General features: G+C 37.7%; 2 protein-coding genes across 7 annotated transcripts; both read left to right on the top strand.

Annotated features, from left to right (window-relative positions):
- The first annotated feature begins 280 nt into the window (after positions 1–280).
- Positions 281–25,181, top strand: LOC127259475 (protease Do-like 2, chloroplastic). Of its 6 annotated transcripts, none has more exons than XR_007840505.1 (21): positions 281–744; positions 13,681–13,839; positions 14,458–14,508; positions 15,041–15,114; positions 15,262–15,325; positions 15,778–15,822; positions 16,087–16,194; positions 17,170–17,247; positions 17,773–17,839; positions 18,043–18,101; positions 18,447–18,546; positions 18,909–18,988; positions 20,668–20,724; positions 23,248–23,351; positions 23,700–23,787; positions 23,873–23,958; positions 24,054–24,078; positions 24,209–24,280; positions 24,395–24,452; positions 24,520–24,580; positions 24,663–24,750. XR_007840505.1 is itself a non-coding variant. In XM_051286835.1 (21 exons), the coding sequence occupies exons 1-21, from the start codon at positions 508–510 to the stop codon at positions 24,908–24,910; spliced, it is 1,911 nt and encodes a 636-aa protein (XP_051142792.1). In that variant the 5' UTR covers positions 281–507; the 3' UTR covers positions 24,911–25,181. The 6 variants fall into 6 exon arrangements, 5 of the variants coding, with proteins under 5 accessions (XP_051142792.1, XP_051142793.1, XP_051142795.1 ...); XM_051286835.1 differs by having other exon boundaries at positions 13,684–13,839; positions 24,402–24,452; positions 24,663–25,181; XM_051286834.1 differs by having other exon boundaries at positions 282–744; positions 24,402–24,452; positions 24,663–25,181.
- LOC127259476 (uncharacterized) lies at positions 757–6,767 on the top strand. The gene is made up of 2 exons (XM_051286840.1): positions 757–4,889; positions 4,968–6,767. Exons 1-2 carry the CDS (start codon positions 4,254–4,256, stop codon positions 5,121–5,123), a joined length of 792 nt encoding a protein of 263 aa, XP_051142797.1. The 5' UTR covers positions 757–4,253; the 3' UTR covers positions 5,124–6,767.
- Positions 25,182–26,090: the final 909 nt, after the last annotated feature.

The raw sequence follows: 26,090 nt of genomic DNA, 5'->3' as shown, positions 1-26,090 counted from the left end.
AAGGATGATCTATTTATGACGGTAGAATTCAAACTTCAGATTTGTCCAGTCGATTTTTATACTATAAAAAAAAAAAGTAAAGTTCAAATGTAAATATAATTTTTTTTTTTAAAAAAAAATTGAATTTGAATTGTATTTTGATACAGTATAATATTAATTTTATATGATAGTTTTGCAAGAAATACTTACTCTATATTTTTTTCTAAAGATAGAAAGTCAAAATAGTATAGTTTGTGTCGAGATGGTCAAAATAGTAAAATGTGGATAATTTATTCCGTATCGAAAGATGGATAGAAAAGAAGATGATACGGGATAGACTGCAGGAGAAAGCAGAACCAATCAGTCCGGCCGTCGATCACCGCCCTCGTTCTGACGGTGACTCAAATGCTCATTCTGCTCGTCGTCAGCAGAACTCAGACATCAACTTCCACTCTCTCCAGCAGTTCGAGTCACTGAATCTGAATCTGAATCTGAATCTGAATCCTCCTCCACTCTAATCTACTCGGGATGAAAACGCTCATATTCAATTTTAGTTCACCGCCCATACTAAATCCAACTGCTGCCCCTAAATTTGATAGGACTGATTTTCGATCATGCCCCCAACCGAAAGTTGGCGTCCCATTCTCCAGCAAAAGCTTTTATTTTTCCACTTCTCCCAATGGCGGCGGCGATGAACGACCACATGGTTCTTTTCAAGGACTTCGGATTCCCAGTCGCTGGATGGAGCCTTCAAAAGCTGCTGAGGTATTTCTTATTATTATTAGTATTTTATTTGTTTCTGCTTCTGTCCTGCCCATTTGGCCGGCATTGCTGCCTTCATACTTAGGCTTCCCCGTTTTTGGTATTCAAGATTGCTGCTGCGGCCAAGTTTTCTTCTTCATTTTTAGTATTCATGATTGCTGCAGCCAAGTTTGGATGTATTTGTTGATGAATGCTTAATGCTTTTCATCATTGTCACCAACAATTTTGCTTGTATTTGTTGTTGACAATAAATCTAGACACCAGATCTGATGTATGGTTCTGCCACCTATGTTCTCATTAGGGCTGTTTTAACTTTTATCCAATATATACTTCGTTGTGTGGTTACTGTCAGTATATATCAACCCTATTCCCGTTAAAAGTAAAGACCGCAAAATAACACTAATATTTAACAAATCCAAACAATGCGTGAGCTTCTCAACACTAGCTACCTCCCTAAACATGAGTTCCATACTCTTTGGTTCTATATCAAAGAGTATGGTTGCTTTCAGATGAATCTATATCAACTCTTTGGTTCTATTACATTCTCTAAAGCAACAAAATGTCAGATGGTTGCTCAATATAAATTTGTGCTTGGAGATCACCAAGAAGAAAAACGTTAATGTTTGACCGACAACCAAACATAGTGGCAATAGAGATACACAAATGTAATTGTTGATGTATTTTTTCAACAAATAAAAAGTAAAATTCAAAGATATGGAAATATTCTCAAATTTGATTAATTAGTGCCTGAGATTAGGAATCTCTAAACACGGTACGGTATCTAAAAAAAATTAACTGGAAATTAAAATACTGGAAATTTAAAGTGGTAATCTCCGAATCTGACTTTGCTTTTGTTGAAGTTGATTGAAGATCCTTTGCCAGTTGCAAATTTTAATCCTTAAATACTCTTCAGTCTGCTAACCCTTTTCCTGCTGGAAACCGTCTGCTAACGCCTCTTTTCAACCGTCTTCAGTCTGCGACGGTCGCCCGAACGGTTACAATGCCTCTTTTCAACCGTCTGCTAACCCTTCTCCTGCTGGCACGTGCCATCAGCCGACCGAATTATCATTCTCAATCACTCTTAATAATATCCGACTCTTTGGACCGACCGCAGCCCTTCCGCCTTTTTGACCCGAACGCAGCCCTTCCGCCATGTTGGTCCGACCGCAAACCTTCCGTCCTTTTTGGACCGACTGCAGTCCTTACACCTTATTGGCCCGACTTGCAGACCACCCGACTTGTTTGGTCCAGCCGCAAACCTCCCGATTTACAGACCATCCGACTTATGGACCTTCCGACTAGCGGTCCTTCCGACCTGCGGATCTTCCGACTTGCGGACCTTCCGATCTGCGGACCTCCCGACCTGTGGACCTTTCGATCTGCGGACCTCCCGACCTGCGGACCTTCCGACTTGCGGACCTTCCGACCCGCTATTTCCTCGGAAATACATCTACTTTACCCGAGTTCCCCGCAATGCCCCTCGACCAGTTCGATCATCTCAATTGTTTGGCCCATTTTTCTTTTCACCATGGGCTTTTTAACCTAATTTTAAATTTCATACGTAACAACTTGCCCGCCGCCATTGTACTTTCAAACGTTATTTCTCAATCGCCGTTTGGAAGTTCATAAACCACAATCCCACTGAGGAATTGCCTCTGCAACTGCAATAAGTTTTTTGCAACACATTGTGTCACAAAACTCCCCATTTCTTCAAAACTACTCCTGTTAATTGCAATCTCTGCGATTCCAAACCATGGCGAATCAATACATCCCTGCTCTCCCCTTCGACGGATCAATCCCTGAAACCACTCTTGTGTCGACGAAAATGCTCACTCCAACTATTCGTCCATATTGCATTACTTCTGAAGACTCCAACCGCATGAGAGAAGTCTTGGAAGCCCGAAACCTACTAGCTGTCAACGATCTTAACTATAATGCGGTCCGCCTCCATGACAACATCAAAACTCATTTGATGGACCCCAAGGATCCATACCGCACTTGATACCAAAGAGTAGCAGAGCATTTCCAGAATCAATGGAAACATCAACAGATCGATCAAGCCATACGTCTGTCTACTATCCCATGTCATTTACATAAGAAAGTTCTTCTAGCAATGGCGGCGTTTTGGCACCCTGAGACTTGCGCCTTCCTTTTTCCAACAGCCCCCATCGGCCCCACCCTCATGGATGTGGCCATGATCGCTCATCTGCCAATCGTAAGGGAAGACCCTATAATGGGTACCCTAGATGGACAAGAGCCCAGAGCAGACCAGGTTGGTCCCTGGCTAGCATTAAGGAATGGGGTTGGACCAATTTTTTAAATGATCAACAAGGAGCAGACGGTACCCCTGTTACCGACCGCGAGCATACTGCCTTCCTGCTCTTTTGGCTCTGTAAGTATGTCATCATTTCTCCTTCGAAGTGTGTTCTTCCTACTCATCTTGATTTGGCCATACATATAGCCTCTGGCCGTTTCTTTTCTCTGGGTACTCTTTTCCTTGCCAATCTTTTTGAAGGGTTATCCAGGGTTAGCACCCGCCTTACAAATAAGGACGGTAAAAAATTAGACACCGCTGCGTCGGGTCCTTTTTGGTTCCTGAAACTATGGTTTCGTCTCTATTTTCCCGACGCTTTCCAACTCGGTCATCCTTCCGTTGCCCCCACATCTGAGAAGTCGCTAGGAATAGCCCTCAACCGACTTTGCTTATGTCGCAGCAACCTCCAAGCGTCCGACCCTATCATAACTGCCATTCTTGCCGATAATCGTAATAACACCCATTTCTACATACATAGAAGGTATATTGGTTATGCATCCGGCCTGTTTTGGCCATTCCCTGTACCTTCACCTTTGTCCGAACCAGACCCACTTCTCATCCCACTTACTCCTTCTTCTGGAATGCTGCTTTAAGCTCAAGTCCTTATTTGTCAGCAAGAAAATCGATAAGAAAGGCCACAAAGCGTTTTATATCTTCAACTATCAACCTCAGTTTTTGGCACGCCAATTCGGATGCCAACAAGGCTTGCCTGGTCCCATTGCCCATCCGCATTTAATAATTCAAAGTCCGGATGGAAGAGTCATTCCTGAATTGATCGCCCCTTATGTATCTCAACTTGCCAGTTATATAACTTCTAATTCTTACATTCCCTTCCGTTCTTCTCCTAATTCTGTTGAGTCCTTTTGCGAATGGTGGTCGGTCGTGTGGGCTTTGATTGCTTCTGACAAAGAACATTTGCTGAGCACTCTTTTGCTCCGACCTGCTTTGGTGCTAGGGATGGCACCATCGACTAACACCCGAAGAAAAACAATCACCCTAGGCACTGGGTCAAGCGCCCCGAAGAGAAAAAGAAAAACACCTCAAACCCAGACAGCCCCGTCATCTGGAGGAAATCAGCAGACCTTGATAGACCTTTCATTAGGCCGGGCGACAAAACCATCCCGACCCCGCTTAGATATTTCCCAAAAGCCCTGATTTAAACTAATTTTTTCTTCAGCTTCTAACTGATTATTATTTGATGTCAGGCCCAACTTTAGCCATGGTGACCATCCCCCTGACTTCGACATCAATCGAACCTACGCTTGCCTCTCTGATGGCCAATCGGAAAGTTGTCCCGACTAGGATGCAACCCCCTTCCTTCCAAGCGGCGAGCGATCAAGAAGAAACTTCAACCAAAAAACAATCTTCGCAAGTACCGCCTTTAGCTCAGGTCGTCTCTGATAGTGAGGCGACTGCTTCCCAAATGGGCAGAATGCCGTACGTGACTTCAAACTCATCCTCCCCTAATGACGAACCGATTGCAACACTTGCCTCTGCCGCAATCGCCTCTGTTGGAGGCACTTCTGCTAGAATTGCTTCCGACGAAATCGTTCCCACTGATAGGGATACCTCAAATGCGGCCACCCACAACGCACCCGAAGAACCAATTGCAATGGTTCCAGATGCACCCGACTTACTTGCTGAAGGCGTCCTAGATACGGCCGACCCGGAAGCAGCGACCGACCAAAATGCAGCAGCCGACCAAGATGCGCCAGATTTACCAGCAGCGGCCGACCCAGACGCGGCCGACCCAGATGCGGCCGACCCAGCAAGAGGTCTCTTGCAGGAACAAGCAGAAATTCATTCTTCTGAATCAGAGACCTCCGTAAATCTGGTAAACCCTTTCAGACTCCTTTTCCTCAAAAACCAATATCTTTACACCATATTGAATACTTTATGCCTCAAATTGCAGGGACCCAGATCGAAGCCCCAACGACCTTTCGAAGCAGTCGACGAGTCGGCCATCGAAATACCAATCACCTTCTTCCTCCGACCCACGGCACTCCTTGTGCCTTCCATGACCACAATCTGCCAAGAAGTAAGTGAAATTCCCACAACTGATTCTTGACATCTTATTTCAAAAGAATCTAACCACAAGATTCAATTCAAGGAAACCTCGATCTAGGTCCCTTGTCTACCATTCCAATCTTGACAGACACCCAGACTATATTTGCCCAAGCCGTCAATCGACCTTTCCCCGACCTGGAGGCAAATTCCTTAGACGAACTCCTTTAAGCGATTGGTGATCTGTTATTTCAAACTCCATCAGAGTCGGTAGCAACCCCCATTATGCATCGGTTGATGGAAAGACTAGCTGAACTCCGAAATGACGTCCTATTCGCCCGACTCCTGTCGGCCGAAACACCCCTGCCCAGCTCGGACCAAACAACTCTGGAACTTTCCTTGGCAAAAACCAAAGAAACCATTCAAGAAGCAGCTGGAAGATTAAACGGACTCCTAAATGCCAAAAAACAAGTAGATGAGTCCATTCAAAAGAAAGAGGCAGAATTGAATGCGCTTCATCAAGACAGAACTGTCCTAGAAGGCCACATATCCGACGAACAAAACCTGATTGATCGGTACAAGAAAAACGAAGCCGACCTGAACCAAGAACTAAAAATTCAAACCCGATCCCAACTCATCAAGCAGTACCAGTCAGCTGCCAACAGCCGACGACTTTCTAGGATGGAAGATAAGTGGTCCCAAATTAAAGCTGCTGTAAGATCCTTCTTGTAAAACTTTAGAAACTTTGACTCAGTAAATGATTAATTTCTCCTATTTTCAAGGATCATTTTCCAAACTTCCAACCCTCCGAGGAACCAATCAATTCATCTCCTTTATAAACACTTGCAGTCCTTGCAAACCAACAAACCAACGTTCATCCATAAATCAGACCTTGAACACACCTACTAACAAATATTAAAATGCCACCCCACCGTCCTCATGTTCCTGTAAACAATTGGCAAGGTGTTATTCAACCCTTTTTTGTGGGTAATCATCCAGTTGGAGGTCATGCCGAAGACCTGCTATGCATCCTCAAGCAATTAGATTTCAAATTCAGATTTTCCCAACGAGGAAGGAAAACCATTCATCGCGTTATTCGCCTGATGGAAAACATGCTGGAAGGATATGAAACTCTTCGGGATATACAAAATCGCCTTCCCGACATTGATCATCACATGGATTTGATTGAACACCATGTGACAGCCATACTCCCAGACCTTGGCTGGGATCACACATTCTCCAATCAACGCGTAGTCTTTTCAAGATTACGCACTCTTGTTGATCGTGAGCGCCAAGCCATGACAGACATGAAAGCTTGGACCGACTATGATCTTGAGAAGATGCAGGACCAATGGGAGAAGTACCGACCTAGCTTAGAGGACCTTATTGATGAAGAGCCAGAACTAATCCCTAATCACTAGAATGACTATTCTGACTCAGGAGAAAGTAATCCTCTGCATGATTCAACATCTGATAATGAATGAACCCTTGTTAGGTTCGAACCCTTGGCAAATGGGTTCTGAAAAACTTACTGTTTCATGCTTTCTTGTTATCTGAAAAGGCAGGAAAATACCTCTTCAGATATCTAGCATTAATACAGTCGTGTACCCTTTTACCTTCTTGATTTATAATAATAAAGGCACCATTTCCGATCTCCTTTTGAATTATGAATGGTCCCTCCCAATTCGGGGACCACTTTCCTAATTGATCAATCTTCTTATATGTTGGAAGATTAGTCTTCCAGACCAAATCTTCTTCCTTGAATGTTCTGTAAAAGATTTTCTTTCCATAAGTCTTGGCCCTGATCTCATTCTGCTTTACAATTTGATCAATTGCATGAAGTCGGTTGACATCCAGACTTTCCAATTGCTGCAGTATCAGTTGTTGGTATTCCTCAGTAAATTAATCATTGGTAAAGCTTGTGCGTCCAGATGAGACCTGCACTTCGGCTAGCAACACAACATCTTGTCCAAAGGTGAGTTGTTATGGTGAAAACCCTGTGGCAGAACTTCTGTTATTCCTATGTGCCCATAAGGCTCGAGATAACAACAAATGTCATTTCCTTGGGTTCCTTTCAATCGTTTTCTTGATAATTCCAATAATAATCTTGTTAGCTGCTTTTGCTTGCCCATTGGCTTGGGGGTAATAAGGCGAAGAATGATTCAGACGAATTTCAAACTCTGCCAAAAAGCTTAAAAACTTTTCACCAGTAAAGACCAAACCTTGGTCGGTTGTTACTGAATGAAGTATACCATACCTATATACGATCTGATTCATCACAAAATCTATCACCTCCTTTTGATCCACATTTTTCAAAGCGACCGCTTCCACCCATTTGGTGAAATAATCTGTTGCAACCAGAATAAAACAATGATTCTTGGACGAGGGAGGATGGATCTTACCAATGATATCCATAGCCCAAGATTTAAAGGGCCATGGTTTTACCATAGCTTGCAATTCTGTGACTGGTAAATGAATTAACTGCCCATGCCTCTGACATTCTTGGCAACCCTTGGCAAATTGTATGCAGTCTTAAAAAATCTTTGGCCAAAAAAAACCTAAACGATGAATAGCCCATCTCATATTCAGGCCTGCCCGATGAGCTCCACATATTCCACTGTGCACTTCTGTCATCACCTCCAAAGCTTGCTTGGGCCCCAAACATTTCAAGAGCAATCCTTCGAATGTTCTTTTATATAGCACTCCTTCTACCAATTGGAATCGCAGAGCTTTCAGTCGAATTCCAATCGGTACATTTGCTCTTGGATCTTGTAAAACATGACAAGTTCTGTCCTTCAGTTGGTTCTTGTTTCTGTCTCAGGGTCGACTTCTGCACATATATCTTTTAGGATTCCCTTGCAAGCTTTTTGAGCTAAATCATCTGCAAATTGATTCTCCTTTCTAGGGACGAACTCAATTATCACTTCGGAGATCTTTGATAACAACCGACCTACCAAATCCCTGTACCTGCGTAGGTGGGGATAATTGCAAACATATTGTTTGTTTACCTGGTTAATCACCAATTGAGAGTCCCCTTTTATAATGACCGACTGAACTTTTCTAGCTATCAAAGCCTCCAATCCCAAGATTAAAGCCTCATATTCTGCTGAATTATGGGTCATAGCTTCTAATTGCAACTACAGATTAACCATTTGGCCGTCTGGCCCTTCTAACAAAACTCCTGCGCCCGATCTGTTTCCTGAGGTAGAACCATCAAAAAACATTAGCCAATTTCGGGTGCTTATATAAGATATACACCCAGTCGGTTGCTCCTCACGACCTGCAAAGTCTGCCAAAAAGTCTGCTACTGCTTTCCCTTTGACCGCCCTCAAAGGGGAATGATACAAATCGAAAGGCGCTAATTTAATGGCCCACTTCATGAGTCTGCCCTGCACCGTAGGTCTTTGCAAAATTAACTTGATAAGATCAATCTTTGAAATAACCTCAACTCTTCTGGGCAACATATAATGTTCAAGTTTGGTGCATGCAAACACCAATGAATAACACATCTTCTCTGGCATTGTATAGTTTAATTCTGGTCCTGTGAGAGTCTTGCTCAAAAAATAAATTGCCCTTTCCTTTCCATCATCACAATCTTGAGCCAATAAGCAACTGACCACTTCATAGGTATTTTCCAAATAAAGTTTGAGGGGCCGACCTTCCTTAGGAGGCATCAACACAGGTGGTTGAGCCAATGCTTGCTTTATAGCCTCTAAAGCTGTCTATTGGTCTGGTCCCCACTCAAAGGCGCTTCCTCCTGCCTTCAATAATTTAGTGATTGGTCTGACCTTGCCAGCAGCATTGGAAATGAACCGCAGATAATTTACTTTCCCCAACAGACTTTGAATTTCCTTAACCGTCTGAGGTGGTCGGCTGGCAAGAATTGCCTTGGCTTTATTAGCATCGATCTCAATTCCCTTTTCATGAACCAAAAACCCCAAGAAACTCCCGGCTGATATACCGAAAACACACTTAGTCGGGTTCATTTTTAATTTGTACTCCTTCATCCGACTGAAAGCATCTTAAGATCCCTTAAATGTTCCTTGAAACTAGAAGATTTGACGATAACATCATCAATATATACCTCCATAGACTTACCAATGAGATCATGAAAAATTGAGTTCATGGCTCTATATAAGTCGCCCCAGCATTCTTCAAACCAAAAGGCATAACTGTCCACTCATAAATACCTAATGCTCATGAATGCTGTCTTGTGAATGTCTTCCTTTGCCAAAAGGATTTGGTTATATCCTGCATAACCATCCATCAAACTGAGAATTATGTGCCCTGCTGCTGGGTCAATTAACATGTCGGCCATAGGCATCACATACTTATCTTTAGGAGTGGCCATATTAAGATCTCTAAAATCGATGCATATCCTGATCTTACCATTCTTTTTAACCACTGGCACGATATTGGCCAACCAATCCGCATAACGGCAAGGTCGGATGAAACCTACTTTAAGAAGCTTCTGAATCTCTTTTTTGATCTGAGGCATCAAGTCAGGACTCATACGTCTTGGAGATTGCTTACAAGGCTTGAAATCCTTTTTAATGGGCAATCGATGTTCTATCAAACTTCGCTCTAAACCGGGCATTTATGAATAATCCCATGCTAAACAATCAATATTGTTTCTTATAACCTCGAACATCAATTTTTGTTGCTTTTCAGACAAATAACCACTTATCCTGATTATTTTTGGAACCAGGTCGGTTCCTAAGTTAAAATCCAGTAAAGGATCTCGCCCTGAGAAAGTTGGCTCTGTTTTCTCTAATAGATCAGACCAACGAAATTGTTCATCTTCTTGGAAATGAACATCATATATCTTTTTATTTTTTTCTACTTTTTTCAAAAAAAAAAGCTGGTCTAAATAATACTGATTAATGAGTAAACCACAATCTTGTAAATCTGCACCCTCCATAAAAATATATTATAAAAAGTAGGTCTGGCTTACTTAAGAGCCATATAGTACAAAAAAGAACATTGAATTCTAGCTAATGAATTTAAAACCCTTATTTGGATACTCATTAGCCATAAAAAACTAATACATTGGAGGTACATGACCAGAATAAAATACTGATTCTTCAACTTGTTCTGATGCTCCAAAAGGATTGTCATTTGCTTCCATTTTGAAGACCTGATTGCCTTCTCAGAACATTAATAGTTGATGCAATGTTGATAGCACACATTTAGATGCATGAATCCAATCTCGTCCAAGCAGGATTGAATATGTGGTATCTGCGTCCACCACGTAGAAAACAGAAGACATCTTCTTAGGATCGACTTCAATTGAGGCGACCATCATGCCTTCTGGTCTGGTTGGCTGCCCTGTAAAGCTAGTCAACTCAAAATCCACAGGAGATAGATCGTGAATTCCCTTTCCTAACTTCTTGAGAGTCTTTAATGGCATTACATTGAAGACGGCCCCATTATCTATGAAAACTTTTGTGATTGGTTTCCCACAAATATGAGCATTAATGTCCAGAGGCTTCAAATGAGACGCCATGCCTTCTGGAATAGGAGGGAAGACTATTGGAGGGACCTCTGATTGAAAATCAGGATCCGAAATCTTTGCTCATTCTGGCTCTTCTTTAAACTCATCCACCAGACTTGCCCACAAAGGTTCTTCCTCAATCCAATTAATTTCTGTCATTCGGCAGGGAATACGTGGCCCTAGTCGAGATTTGACAGACCTTGAAACCTTCTCTGGAATTTCGTCTATGACTTCAATTTCGGGTTGAACAGTCAGAGATTCCAAACGAAATTCCTCCAGAGATGGGTTAATGTTATTCTTTTCGCAATACTGACATCTGAAACCCTCAACTCTTTCATCAGACAAGCCTTTACCCTTTTTTTTGCATGGACCGACCTCCCTCATTGTAATTAGCAGTGCCTTGTATGCTGGTCGGCTGCTTTGACGAGGCAACCCCAATGAGCCGATCTTCCTCTGCCTCATTCGGCTGCTTAAACGAAACGACCCTGATGGACGGACCTCTTTCAATATACTTTGAAGCTGATTCTTCTGGATATTGTTTTATTTCCAATAAATCAGTCAAAAAAACCGTTGGCAAGGGATTGAAAAATCTGGCATGAAATGTCATCTCTAAACCTTCCCAAGTTTGTATATGCCCATGTGGCAGACTTACAAACCATGAAAAGAAGTTGTCCTAGTTAGAGACAATTTGTAATTTGTAAAAGGGATTGTTACCAATTTCCCCTAACTGTGCCGTGAAACGACCCACATGCTCTATAGTAGAGGATCCATCTTCTCCAGAAAGAGCATGAAAATCTGGTGGCCTATAATTCCTTGGGAGAGGATATTCGTTAATAATCCTTTCTGGAAAAGGTCTTTGATAAGCAGGTCGGTTGGCCATCTGAGGATTTAGACCAAACTGAACCCTCAATACGTGAGCAATTTCATCATCCAACCGAAGATGTTAATGATCAGGAATATCAATGGGATTTTGTACAGGAATAAAAATAGGATCCTGCACATGTCCCCTGGCCCTTCCTCCCTTGTAATGTTCGGCTGCACATTCTCAACCCTTGGCCCCAAAGGAATATTATTTGGAAAAGTCAGATGAGACTTTCCCCTATCTATTTGGTTGAACGTTGTGGCGCTTGGAAGTGTGTTGTCCACATATGATGGCACTGCAAAATTTGCTTGCATTCTTGATGGTGACACCCCTGGCGGCGTCTGGGTGGGTGGGTGGGTTGAAGAGTAACCCTTGATGGCCCTCCATAACATGTTCTGCATCAGATTTTGTTGCTCGCGCAACATGATGTTCTGTTGCTCGCGCAACATATTTTGCATCGCCGAAGTATGCTGATTGTTCAATTGTTGAACATACGACAACCAATCGGTAGGTAGTTGGGGAATCTCCCCTGGATTTGGCATGACGGGTGGTGGAACATTTTCTCCCACTGGTGCTGATGATGATTGAGGTTGTGAGCCTGCCATACTGATTTTTCTGATGATTCGGCCAAACCTCAGTCGTATGAAATTCTCTGTTGATGTAGGATCAGCAATTTTGCCTTTCTCCTACTGTGGTCGCCAATTTGTTGATGTATTTTTTCAACAAATAAAAAGTAAAATTCAAAGATATGGAAATATCCTCAAATTTGATTAATTAGTGCCTGAGATTAAGAATCTCTAAACACTGTACAGTACATAAGAAAATTAACTGGAAATTAAAATGCTGAAAATTTAAAATCTCTGAATCTGACTGTGCTTTTGTTGAAGTTGATTGAAGATCATTTGCCAGTTGCAAATTTTAATCCTTAAATACTCTTCAGGGACGGTACTGGAAACCGTCGCCCGAACGATTACAACGCCTCTTTTCAACCGTCTGCTAACTCTTCTCCTGCTGACACGTGCCTTCGGCCGACCGAATTATCATTCTCACTCACTCTTAACAGTATCCGACTCTTTGGACCGACCGCAGCCCTTCCGCCTTTTTGACCCGAACGCAGCCCTTCCGCCATGTTGGTCCGACCGCAAACCTTCCGTCCTTTTTGGACCGACTGCAGTCCTTACACCTTATTGGTCCGACTTGCAGACCACCCGACTTGTTTGGTCCTGCCGCAAACCTCCCGACTTATAGACCATCCGACTTGTTGGTCCAGCCGCAAACCTCCCGACTTACAGACCATCCGACTGGCTGTCCTTCCGACCTATGGACCTTCCGACTGGCGGTCCTTCCGACCTATGGACTTTCCGACTAGCGGTCCTTCCGACCTGCGGACCTTTCGACCCGCTATTTCCTCGGAAATATATCTACTTTACCCGAGTTCCCCGCAATGCCCCTCGACCAGTTCGATCATCTCAATTGTTAGGCCCATTTTTCTTTTCACCTTGAGCTTTTTAACCTAATTCTAAATTTCATACGTAATAATATAAGGGGTGGCTGGTGACCACAGGATCACTTGTTCGAACTCTGCCAATATCTTCTCAATGAAGCCAATCACCCAGAAAATTCTGACCACAAAATTAACACAAAGTAACCCATGAGTTCTGTGGGAATCACCACCACAAATGAAAAATATTTCTATTACCATGAATGCCTAAAAATTCAATACACAAATTTTTTAACTTATTTCAATTGTGTGCCCGTTACAAGTAATCTCCTAAAATTCTTACTAGCCTCTCTCACGCTAATTTTTACACTAATTTGACAAACAATGACCATTTATACTAGGATGCTGGTAAAAACTACATCTAAGCACATACAATTGGGTGGAAGAAGAAAATTTTCAATTTAAAAAAGTGCGCATAGTGGTGGGATGGGATGAGACAATGCATAGCATGATCAACAAAATCTTCACCTTCCAAAACTTTGTCTGATCTCTGCATGATCTTCTAGATTCTTCCTAAGCCAAAAACAGAGCTCAATTGAAGGATTGAAGCCACTACAATCAACATAAAAAATAAGTCAATTTTATTTTCCCTCTCCTCACAAGATGCTATTCTTGGTTATTGCTGGAAGTTTCTTTCTACCCTTGTTGGAATATTTCTTAGAAAGAGCCAAGTCACAGTACATTTGGTGAAAAAGATTCTTATTCCACACATGTGACTGCTTTATATATGTTGATACTGAATTCCTGATAAACCTATTATACAGAAGTTCTCGCAAAGATCAAGAGACCAAACTCCTTCATCAAATACAGTTCAAAGAAGTACTCGGAATCAAACAGGGCAATCACAACCTACAGCATTCAAGTCATTTGATGTTAATAGAAAAGGGAATAAAGAACTTGTGATTGACTCACAAGAACAACAGGTGAGTAGGTTGGGAACACAAGTTCTTACCCAATGATCTTTATAGAATCATTTGTTGCATCTTCATGTTTTTATATTTCATCTTTTTACTTTTGGTCGACTATTAAAACTTCATATCCACCAAAGCCTGAAATCTTCAATTTCTTTGAAAAACTTTATTACCTAAAGAATGTAAGATCTGGTTATGTGTTGTCTTTCCTGCAAATGTTAGTGTGACAATGGTATGAAAGATTAGTTGGAATGAATGATTGTCTGATTACCCGGCAGCCATTACTACTCTTGATGATGAACTCAAGGAGCCACTCTCTGTTTTTATCCTCTAAATAATGTCATGACTTTGTGAGAAGTCCATTTATACGTTTTAACACATACTTTAGGTAACAATAGAACCCTGCTAATAGACTGAGAAATTTCATTGTGGCACCATTCTTGTTAATATCCTGATCTCACTGCTTTGTGAAGCCATTTTCTACTTTATCTAATTGAAAATGACCATCCTATTATCATGGTCTTACCTTTACATGATATACATTTGTTCCTTTTTCATACATGTATGAGTGGTAGCTACATCGTTGGCTGAGTTTGATCAATTCCTTACATAATTGGTTATGTTTGCCAGGTAGACTCCGGTAACCTCCAACATGCCACTTTCCTCAATGCTGTTGTGAAGGTGAAGATAATTTTCATTCATAAGAGTTACATTTAATGTAAACTTTATGGTCTGCTCCCCACTTCACAAATATGGATTGTATCTTCTTTTGCAACTTGTTTTCTGTTTCAAGGAATGTCAAATAAGTATGTTTTTTGTTTGAGACTTCTAAACTAACGTATATCACATTTTTTTAATGCTTATCTAAGGATTATAGTTTAATCCTTTGTTACCTAAAATTATACTATGCTTAAAATTTGGTTGTCCGTAATATACTGCTATTGTAATTATGCCCTATAAATGGGGAAGACACAATTCTTTTGATATCCAACATAATAGTATCTGTTTGCATATTTTCACAACTTTGGCACATTGTGTTACTACTAATTTTCTAATTTTTAAAATGGCCTTTTTCATGTATATGATATCTGTGGTATGTACAAAAAATTCAACAAGTATTTAACAAAGCTCCTACAGTAATAATTTTTGCAACATCTGTGTTTTATGCCTTCCATTGTACATCTCTTCTCAATAAATTTCTTCTTTTCTTTAGGTTTACTGTACTCACACCCCACCACACTATTCGCTACCTTGGCAGAAACAGAGGCAGTATACAAGTACTGGAAGGTATGCTTAAAATCACATTGTCCTTCATTTTCATGTGGAAAGTTAATGCAGCAAGGTTACTAGGTAATTCGCATGGAATTATAATTCTCAACTATGTTCTGCTTCGTATGTTTTCTTATTTTCTTGCCTTTTGTTTATTCTGTGCAGTGCGTTTATGATTGGGGAGGGAAAACTTTTGACAAATGCACACTGTGTGGAACATGATGCCCAGGTAATTACTAACGTGTCCCTTCATAAAAATTTAGGTTGTTCGTTTATCCGTTCTGTGCATGGAAACCTTGAAATTTGGAAGGAAATGGAGCATTCTGCTGTTGAGTTGCCCTAATAAATTTAAATATAGCCATCTTAATTACAACTTTGGTTTTATATGCATTTCTACTATCCTTATTCCTTATGGATGCAAGACTGAATAAGGGAGGATTGGGATAAATATAATAATATTTTATGTGTAATAGTATTTCAAATGCAAGAAATGAGTTGCTATGCATATTCTTTTGTCGTACATCGATATACTTCTCTAAAGTATATATCATTGGCATTATTGCCTAATCCATTGAAGTAGTAGCTATGTATTAGCTTGTGGATAAGGTATTCATAATATATCTTTTATCTCTTGAGGTAGATATAATTCAATTATTCAAACTTGTATTTTCATATATGTAGGTCAAAGTGAAGAGAAGAGGGGACGACACAAAATATGTTGCCAAGGTAGTTTGTGCCAAAGATGAACTATTCTCTGTTATTATACCTATCATTGCCATCTACGTTCATTTTTTTTCTTTAATATGCTGAAGGCCATCTCAGTCTATTTTTTATTGCAAACGAGAAAACTGGAAATATAATTAGAAACAATGAAACACTGATTAGGTGAATATAGGACCTCATTTCCTCAGGCATCTGGATGCTGGGGTTGATAGTTTATGCCAATATCTGGAAGTAGACCTTATCCCGTATTCGGTGATCTTATTACAGGTTCTAGCTAGAGGAGTAGAATGTGACATCGCCTTGCTTTCTGTTGAAAGCAAAGAATTTTGGGAAGGAGCAGAGCCCCTTCACTTTGGAAACCTGCCTAATTTGCAGGTTCATATTATATATCTTTCTTTGTTATATATTCAATGCCCTTAGATTTGTGCCATTGCCTGCATATACAAAACAATTTTATAGTTTTCTTCCCAAACATCAAGTCTCCTTTTTCTGTGCTTTTTTATTATGGTTTGTGCACAAGCAAAATTAATGGAATTAGTTTCTTGTTTTTTTGCTTGAAATATTGTAGCTGTCATGTTTTAATTATCTATGTCTGTAAGGGAAAATTGTTTGTATGATTGGACTACTATAGTTCGTGGGATTTGATAGACTTCTATAAATCCTGGTGTGAAGTAAGTGATAATTTTCTAGGGTGTGTTTGTTTGTGGGTTTGGGATTTTGGGTTTGAATTTTTTATTAGTAAAAAGTTGAATTTGAATAATTGTTTGATTTGATATAAATAGAAGTTGATGTGATATTTTAAAATGTAAAATAGATTTGTAGTATAATATAAAAAAAAAAAACGTAATTATTTGATTTGATATTTTTTGAGGAAAAAAAAATCCGAATAATAAAAATCTGTCGTAAAATCCACAAAAGAACACTACCCTAATTTCTTCTAGGGTTTTGTCCTCAAAAACTGACAATTGGATGTGCAACAATTCATTCAATGCAATGTGAATCCATTCCATTAACAATATTGTTTGATCTAATTTTGAGAGATATATTCATAAGTAGATTCTGAATGATGAACTTAATCGTGATGGCCAACTACAATCTCTTTATTATATTTGATATATTTGTTTTGCTTGCTATTTCCCTTTTATATGCGTTGGAGCTTGGCAATATCTCCGTTGTTGCTTGGTTGTACGCATATGTAATAATATATCACATTCACTTCTGTTGCTTGGTTGTACGCATATGTAATAATATATCACATTCACTTCTGTTTATCCTTTGGAAATTGTAAGGAATGTGTAGATGAATTTCCACCCTTTCATATCTGTGCCCTCTTTAACATCAAATTAACAGGATCCAGTGACTGTAGTGGGGTATCCACTTGGAGGAGAAACCATATCAGTGTCCAAGGGTGTGGTTTCAAGAATTGAGGTCTGTTCGCTATATCTTGTTCTCTATTCAAATATGATAAAACATTTGATACGCTACAAGTTTATTTAGTAATGTGCTATTCTGATCTTTGGTGACATATTAGGCTAGTGATCTGTTTAATTTGTTCTCTAACTTTTCTTTCTGTTAGCAAATAAATGGATGACACCTGATCAATCTGTTGATGCATAAAACACTAGAAAACTGTTGTTTATACATAAGATACAGCGAACACCAGCAACTATTTAAATTGAGATACATATACTCCAGCTTGACGGGTTGTGTTGACTATATAATTAACATATATAGTTTAGATAGAGTTGAGTTTATTTGTTAGAGTTTATTGATTTGGATAGATTTGATAGACTCCTAATTGTACCTACATATATATATAATATATATGTGTGTGTGTGTAACCTCACTTGTGTTAATATAAGAAATTTTCTTTCTCTATATCACAGAAGCCTTTTGGGTGTTTGCATCAACTCTCACAAATGCTATAAAGGTCAACATTTTAACATATTTCAGGTGACATCATATGCTCATGGATCTTCTGAGCTTCTTGGTATTCAAATTGATGCTGCTATAAATCCTGGTGGGTAGAGCTATGAATTTATTTTCCAGTTAGAAGTGTTTTGTGATCTTATGTGCCATATTCTTTTATTTATTGTGAGGAAGATTAACTCTCGAAAATTTATTGCATATATAGCATATTTGAATGCTTCTACAGTTTTTGTTTTTGTTTTTCCCCTCTCTGTCTTAGTGCACCTGGTTATTGTGTCCTCATTCATATTTTAGGAAATAGCGGGGGGCCTGCATTCAATGACCAAGGAGAGTGCATTGGAGTGGCATTTCAGGTAAACTTTTATAATACTGATTAAGGGGGGTGTATTGGTTTGGGATTTTATAGGATTTCTTTAGATTCTCAAAACATGAGAGTATTCAATACGGACTTTTAAACATATTTGAAAATCCTGTGGTCCAGATTTTTAAAAGTCTTTAAAAGTTAAAAAAGTATTCAATATGGATTGCTAAAAGAATCTTCTACAATAATGTTTCTATAGTCACTATGTGTTCCAAAATCTTTTCCTATTTTCTATAATTTTTTTTTGCCCTGGTAGCAAAATAACATCTGGTCTTGATTGGTCACCCTCATCAGTTTCAACCCAAATACAATATTCTTAGAAGGACCTTTTCTTTAGGTATACAGATCTGATGAGGTTGAGAATATTGGCTATGTGATTCCAACAACTGTTGTGTCTCATTTCCTTGAAGACTATGGAAGAAATGGGAAGTACACTGGTGAGGCCTTGACCTTGAGAAGCAATTATTGTCAATAAAACACCAGGTTCCTTGTCTGACTGATAACCTATTGCTGAATGGATTCTTGGAAAATTAATTCCGCTATTCTAGAGTTGCCATACATGTTCTTGCTTAGGAATAATGATGGCAGCAGAGTTAGATAACCAATTAGCAGTTTTCCCATGAGAAATGGTTGTGGCAACCATATTGAATAAAATTCTATGTTAACTTCTTTACCTGATTTTCTGTGTGTGTGTGTCTGTAGCCATTATGTCATTATTGCGAGCATTGTCTAAACCTTTAGGATATTCTTGTCCCTCTTCATGGAAGTGTGGTCTGAAGATCTTTCTCTAAACTCTCAGGTTTTCCTTGTCTTGGAGTTCTGTTACAGAAATTGGAGAACCCAGCTCTGCGGACCTTCTTAAATGTGCCATCTAATGAGGTCTCTTTCTATTTCAAATGGACTAGATAAAATGTCCCAAAAATAGTGGTCGGTGGAGCACATGTTACATTCGGATCAATCTTATTATTATGTAATCATGCAAAAAGACACGTGTGTTTGACATTTAGCTATTAATTATTAGTTTTTAATTAATTCAAACAACTAATACAATCCGCTAGTCAAACCAGCTAATAGAAGTAACTAACCACTAACATAATTGTTTGATATTAGCTTTTTATATATAAAATGACACTTAAGGACATTTTGTTTGATTTTGGTTTGAAATTGAGTGTTTGATTTGAGTTTTGGTTTAAATAGTATTTTAATATATATTATATTTTATTTATTTTAACATCAAGTACATGTATCTTTACCAATTAACCAATTTCTAAACGCTGGAGTGGATCCTAAAGAAATACCGCTTCCTCATGAATTTATCTTGAATCGCGATCTTTTGGCTCAACTTTATCCGAGTTTTGCCGAGGGAGCAACCCCATTTTTCACCTTGAATTGGTCAAGGTATGCAGAATTTCTTACTTTTCGTGGAGGATTAGATCCAGTAACTGGGGGTTTATGGTTGACAGATATTGCACACCATCATTTAACTATTGCAATTCTGTTCCTGATAGCGGGTCACATGTATAGGACCAACTGGGGCATTGGTCATGGCCTAAAAGACATTTTAGAAGCCCATATAAAATCTTTGTGATATAAGTATATATAGATTAATACTATTTATATATTTCTTTGCCTAAAATTTAATAAATGTATACATTAAAAAATAAAATCATTCTATATAAGAGAATCAATAATTTCAATTGTTTGAAATTAGTAAAATTATAATTTAAGTAAAAATAGATATATTAAAATAATTACTAATGTAATGTAGCAAAAAAAAAAAGGCAAAATAGTGAAAAAAATTTATGATGAAATGCTAATATGAAACTGTGCATCTATTAGATATTCTAAAATTAGCTTTTTCACTCCAATAATCTATTTGAAAAAACTAATTTACCAAATAGTCTAATTAACTTTTTAACCGGTCAAACAATTAAAAGTTATTTAATAAGCTAAAAGTTGTTCAATAAGTTCTTTACCAAACACACTCCTAATACGCCTTCCAAATTTTAGTATTATCATGAAATTGAGTCTTCCTGAAGGAAATATGGCAGTTGCATAAAGAAAAATATCTAAGGTTTAAAATTATAGTTACAAAAAAAGATGAAAGATATAATCCGTAGAAAAATTCTCATCAAAGTTCACAGACTGAACTAAGTTTTGTTAAACTACAGAATTAAGCTTATATAGAACAGAGAATGTATTTGTCAATCTACCTATGGTATCTGATGTGAACCTGCATGCACCATAATCCAATATTATTATGGCAACTAAAGATTCAAAACAAACTTTTCTAATGTGAGTGTAAAAATTGAACTTGCTTTAACTCCAAAAAGATTTGTAATTTTATAAATTTAGGTAACTAACCAATCATTTATAGTCATTATAGATTTCTTGCGCCAGCATATATTTCATTTTGTTTACTGAAGTCTTGGTCGAACGAAATTGTTTTCAGTGCCAAGTCCGTCAATAGTTATCAAATCTGACAAGTTTCACTTATTCATCTGTTTGAATCTCTTTCATCTTTGACATCAATATAGTCATTGACTCTATCTTTGCAGGGTGTACTTGTGAGGAAAGTTGAGCCAACTTCTAACGCTAGTAATATATTGAAAGAGGTATCTCTAAATTCAAATGTTTAAAAGTGTTCCCTCTGATTTCATAAATTTAGGTCTGATTTCAACATTTTCTAATCTTCCAACTTGGTTCCAGCTTAAATATTTACTTTCTTTGAACCACTCTTCACTTTGGTTTTCTTTAGGATTCCAATTTCATTGTGCATGGTGAAAACATATATTTTTTGTGTGCCGTTACCCCGTATGCATTCCTTATTCATTTTTCTTGTTTAATGCAGTGGAAATGTTCAAAATACTAATCAAACCTTTCATTGAATCTAATAAAAGAATAGTTATTTATAGGGTTTATGATCATAGAGAAGTAAAAGATAAAATCAAACCTGGAATAAATAAATTGCACAAAAAATTGGTCGTTGACATAGAAGGAAGGTGTGTATATGGTTACCTTAGCACTGGCCAAAGTAGATTGATATGAAGACTACAAAGCTTCTCAGTACTTAAAAAATTGGGCAAATTTATTTATGGAATAAGTACTTCTCCTTTCAGAGGAATCACAACCTGAGACTATTTTAGTTGTAAGTTACATGTTTAGTGTCCAATTTACTATAGATTCTTACAATCATCATAAATGCGAGAAGCATTCCCTCTGCCAAATTCACTTGAAAACTGCTCACATGCTGGCACATAAAAAGAACATTCACTTGGTTGCTATGGAGCATGTGGGTCATACATGTGGATGACACTGGAAAGTCATAGATGTCTGACAGTAGAGCATGGTTGTGGTGGCAGTGAACGGTGAACTTTGGGGACAACAATGGTGACTGCAAACCTAAGGTTTACTAATTGACGCTTGAGCCAAAGGGACTCTAAGCTAAAATTTGCCCTCGGGAAATATAATACCATGTACTTCAACTCACTGTTTTAATGATGAACTTGTGTTAGTATACATATAGAGAAGTATAATTATATTAGTCCCAAATCATTTGTTGCATAACAAAAGCCGGAACCCTTGGCTATAGTCAATCCGAAGCCATGGTGTTGAGGTTTGTGGCGTCAATTAATCCTAGAAATGTTCAATAGAGCTACATTTGAGGGTCATGTGCTTAGAAGGGTTGGGAATTGTGGATGAAATAAAACCTTTACTTGTGCTAAGACTAAACCTCTCAGAATAAACTTTTTATAATCACATCTAAAATTAGAGGTTGTTGATAGCTCCTAGATTTTGCAGTTATTCTGCTTAGATTTGTCTTTCATTGAGCGGATGGACATTTCACTGGTCTAGCTGGAGTTGTCCTCTGGGTAGGCAATTTGGTTTCAACAGCTTTGAATTTAACTCCAGCACTCTGAATCTCACTTTTTGCTGATAGAAACTTTGCTGACTAAATGAACTTACTTTTGTTGGAATTCTTCCTCCAGCAACTTTGAAACTTGCAGGACTACGGAATTTCTGCTTTGCATAGATGTCACACTTTGCTTCGCCAAGCAACTATAAATCTCTCTTAGGTTGGCATTACAATTAAACCTCTCTGGCAGCCTTCTGGAATTCTCTGGTCGTAGCAAATTACTAATTTAGCCAGAATTCACTAGCATCTTACTCAGAACTTGCTGCTGTCAGCTTAAATAACTAACCTCCTGCAATTCAGCATATAATAGGAAAATTTCTTGCAAAAACATACTAATTCGCTTAAGTCCATCTTATCAACTTTAATATAAGCATAAATTCTAATAACAACACTTAAGTAATGATCTCAAATTTAATTATAAATCAAGATCTACTAGTTGTCTTATCCCTGAACAAATTGTTAGGGCTTTATTTTTCTAGTTCCAATTTCAGCCTGCAAACCAATTAGCCGTAAGTGTTCAATTACATTCAAACCTTCATGGAATGCACATAAGTTAGCAAATTATGTACATAGTTAACCAAAATGTATGTCTCACATGTATGCACAAGTAATCAAGGTATGCAGTATGCACACCACGAATCTAATATTATGAAGTTTGTTCTATCCATTTCATGTATAATTCAAATATTGTCTTTTCATATGCAAACACACCACCATCAATGAGATATATTAATATTTATACCTCAAAAGTTATCATTATATATATATATATATATATACTGTCATATAGTTCCATCATTATAAAGTATTTTACATGTGGAACTTTGCACTATTAAACAATATATATATATATATATATGCCACGCACCATAAATACATATTGCAAACTTTTCCTGTTGGGCTGGATTGTTACACTCTTTGTCATTCCTTTTTTCTGATAACATCTCTTGTACGGTGGAAGTCTGATACAACTGTAGTTCTATAAGTGTTTTATTGGGAATAATATGTATGTTTTAACTTTTTTTTTATGGGAATCACATATGTCATATGCTATAGTGAGTGACAAATCAATGAAAACTGTGTCAGGTTGTTTCCATCTTTGTGTAATTCTCTGGAAAGTTTCACGCATAGCAAAATCCCTTGATTTTTGTTTTAACTTCTTGTATAAAGATAATTGCACAGCTGACAGCTAATGGAATCTTGTGTTCTAATTGCTTTGCAGGGTGATGTCATTGTTAGCTTTGAGAATGTTCATGTTGGCTCAGAAGGGACAGTACCTTTCCGAACATCTGAGCGAATCGCATTTCGCTATCTCATAAGTCAAAAGTAATAATTGCATTGACAAGAAGACTGAAATTCCCATGAAATTTGTTTGAAATGCATTTCGAATAGTTTATATTATTGGTCATTCTTAGTCTGCACTAATTTTCATGTCATGGTCTACTTTTGATGTTCACAGTTGATGATTTCACTGTCACTCAAAAGAATACCTGTTACTTCCCCATCCACATATTTATGTTGGCATACTTAGTTTCCCATCTATTATACAGTCTTCTGAGTTTTACTACTTGTTACTTGACAGTGTTCATAGTGCCCAATTTTAGTTAAGCTTGTGAGTGAAATGGTTTTCAGGAAGCAGATAACTCATTATCTAATAGTGATTCTCAACTTCAGATTTACTGGCGACATAGCTGAGGTTGGCATCATTAGAGGAGGACAATTCAGGAAAATTCAAGTTGTTTTGAATCCAAGAGTTCATTTGGTAACTGAAGTTCTTCATTATAGAATTTCCTGTTAACTTCAGATTATAATTAATTACAATTCACCACTTCCATATTTTTCTGAAGGTTCCATATCATATTGAAGGTGGTCAACCATCATATCTAATAGTTGCTGGTTTGGTGTTTACACCTCTTTCAGAACCTCTTATAGAGTATGTAATTATTTCTGAAGTGACTTTATCCAGTCAGTTTTACTAACAAATTTGAATCCCGAGTCCTGACCGTGATCTAATCCATGTGTGTAAAGGGAAGAGTGTGAAGATAGCATTGGGGTAATTTGATTTCTGCTTTCTTTCCCCCGTTTTTTTGCCTTCTTTTATTGACATTCACATGATTATCATTCATTACATTTTTATTATCATATATTACTTGAGTTCCATGGTTGATGTTCCCCTTTTATAGTTGAAATTGTTGGCCAAAGCACGATACTCTATGGCAAGGTTCAAAGGAGACCAGATGGTGATCCTATCACAGGTATGGGATGATATGTGCCTTCTAGAAGAAAGATTCTTAACAAACTGCTCTTATATAAATTGGTTGAGACCTAAAAGTGCTATACTGTGAACAATGCCTCCCTAAAATTTGTAGCACACAGGTGTTGGCAAATGAAGAAAACATTGGATACGAAGACATGAGCAATGAACAGGCATGCCATATAAATATATTTTTGAAATGATTTATTTGATCTCCATTTGAAAGGAACATGACTGCAGGTGTTGAAGTTAAATGGGATGTGGATTAGAAATATTCACCATCTTGCTCATATGGTTGATTGTAAGTTGTAGTCAATCTTGTTTACATTACGCTATGGTATTGGACTTGCAATTTAGTAATGAGTGCTAATTCCTTCAACCAGCTTGCAAGGACAAATATTTAGTGTTTGAATTTGAAGACAATTTTTTGGTAGTCCTGGAGAGGGAATCAGCTTTAGCTTCATCAACCAGCATCCTCAAAAGCTATGGTATTCCATGTGAAAGATCTTCTGATCTTTTGGAACCATACAGGGGCTGCACAGGGCAATCTGAGGCAATGGATGAAAAGCAATTTGGTGAATGCCCTGTTTCAAACTCTGAGTTTGGATCTGATGGGCTTCTTTGGGCGTAAGTTGGTACTATGCAACGATTTTGACCTGTTTTTCCTTCACATATTCCACTGATGCACCTGAAGATTATTGCACTGGTAAGGTGAAATAATTGTTGTAAAGTATAGTCAATATATAATGAATGACCCACGATGGGCTCTCTCCAATCTAGAGAAAAATATTGTGGATCAGTTTTGATCTTTGTTACTTACATATTTTACTGGAGATGAGGTTGAATCGGGCACATGTAAGCCATTCAGGTGGACACACAGAATAATGGCTTTGTTTACATAATATACACTATTCATTTTTTAGAAAACATCACATTTTTTATTTTTTCCAAATTTTCAAAATTCTAAAAACCTCCCAAAATCTCTATCTAAACAAAGCTTAAGTTGAAGGATATATTTATTTTGAACTTGATGGCTTGTCTATATATATATATATATATATGTATATAGCCCCAGTATTATTGTTGTGTACGCTCCCTATAATCATTTGATGTAAACTCACTCAGTACATTAGGGCTGCATCTCCAGTGTGGAGATTCTTCCTCTATCTTTTACATATGTACACCATTAATCTAAAAAAAAATAAATAAATAAATAAAGGACATTACAGCAGAGATGTCCAGAAATTTTTTTATATTTTTACTTTATATAAAATTTTATTTTTTACATATAATACAATTATATAAATATTGATATATTTTTTATAAAAATATATATTCTTTTATTGATACGGATGAAAGAAAATATAATATGGATGAAAGAAAGTATAAGTTGGAAGTTGGGAGATATTTTGGATAAATATCTTGATTGCCATGCAGGCAAATACACGCTCAATTGACCTAATTAGTGGATATGCACACCGTTTTTGGTTTGTCCTACAAAAATTTTATCAAAAATTTATTTAAATCGCAACCAAAAATTAGCAATGCACATAAAATTTTTTTTTTAAAAAAAAAAAAAAAAACAGCTGCAAATTTCACATTATAAAAAGTAATAATAATAAAATAAATTAATCAATATTAAGTAAAATATATACAACAGAAAAAAATTAAAATAAATTGAAAAAGAAGTAGTGATAGGTTATTATTTCTCAAACTAAGATTTAAATAAAAGACGTGAGTTGATAAAATATTTTGTTAGGAATAAAAAATATGCAGCATAAAATACTAGCATAATATAGTATTTTTATTAA

The sequence above is a fragment of the Andrographis paniculata genome, unplaced genomic scaffold (assembly GCF_009805555.1).
Source record: "Andrographis paniculata isolate CXL003 unplaced genomic scaffold, ASM980555v1 Contig60END, whole genome shotgun sequence".
In the NCBI taxonomy this organism is placed as follows: Eukaryota; Viridiplantae; Streptophyta; class Magnoliopsida; order Lamiales; family Acanthaceae; genus Andrographis; species Andrographis paniculata.
The sequence above is the reverse complement of the archived record's forward strand: the minus strand, read 5'-3'. Positions and strand labels throughout refer to the sequence as shown.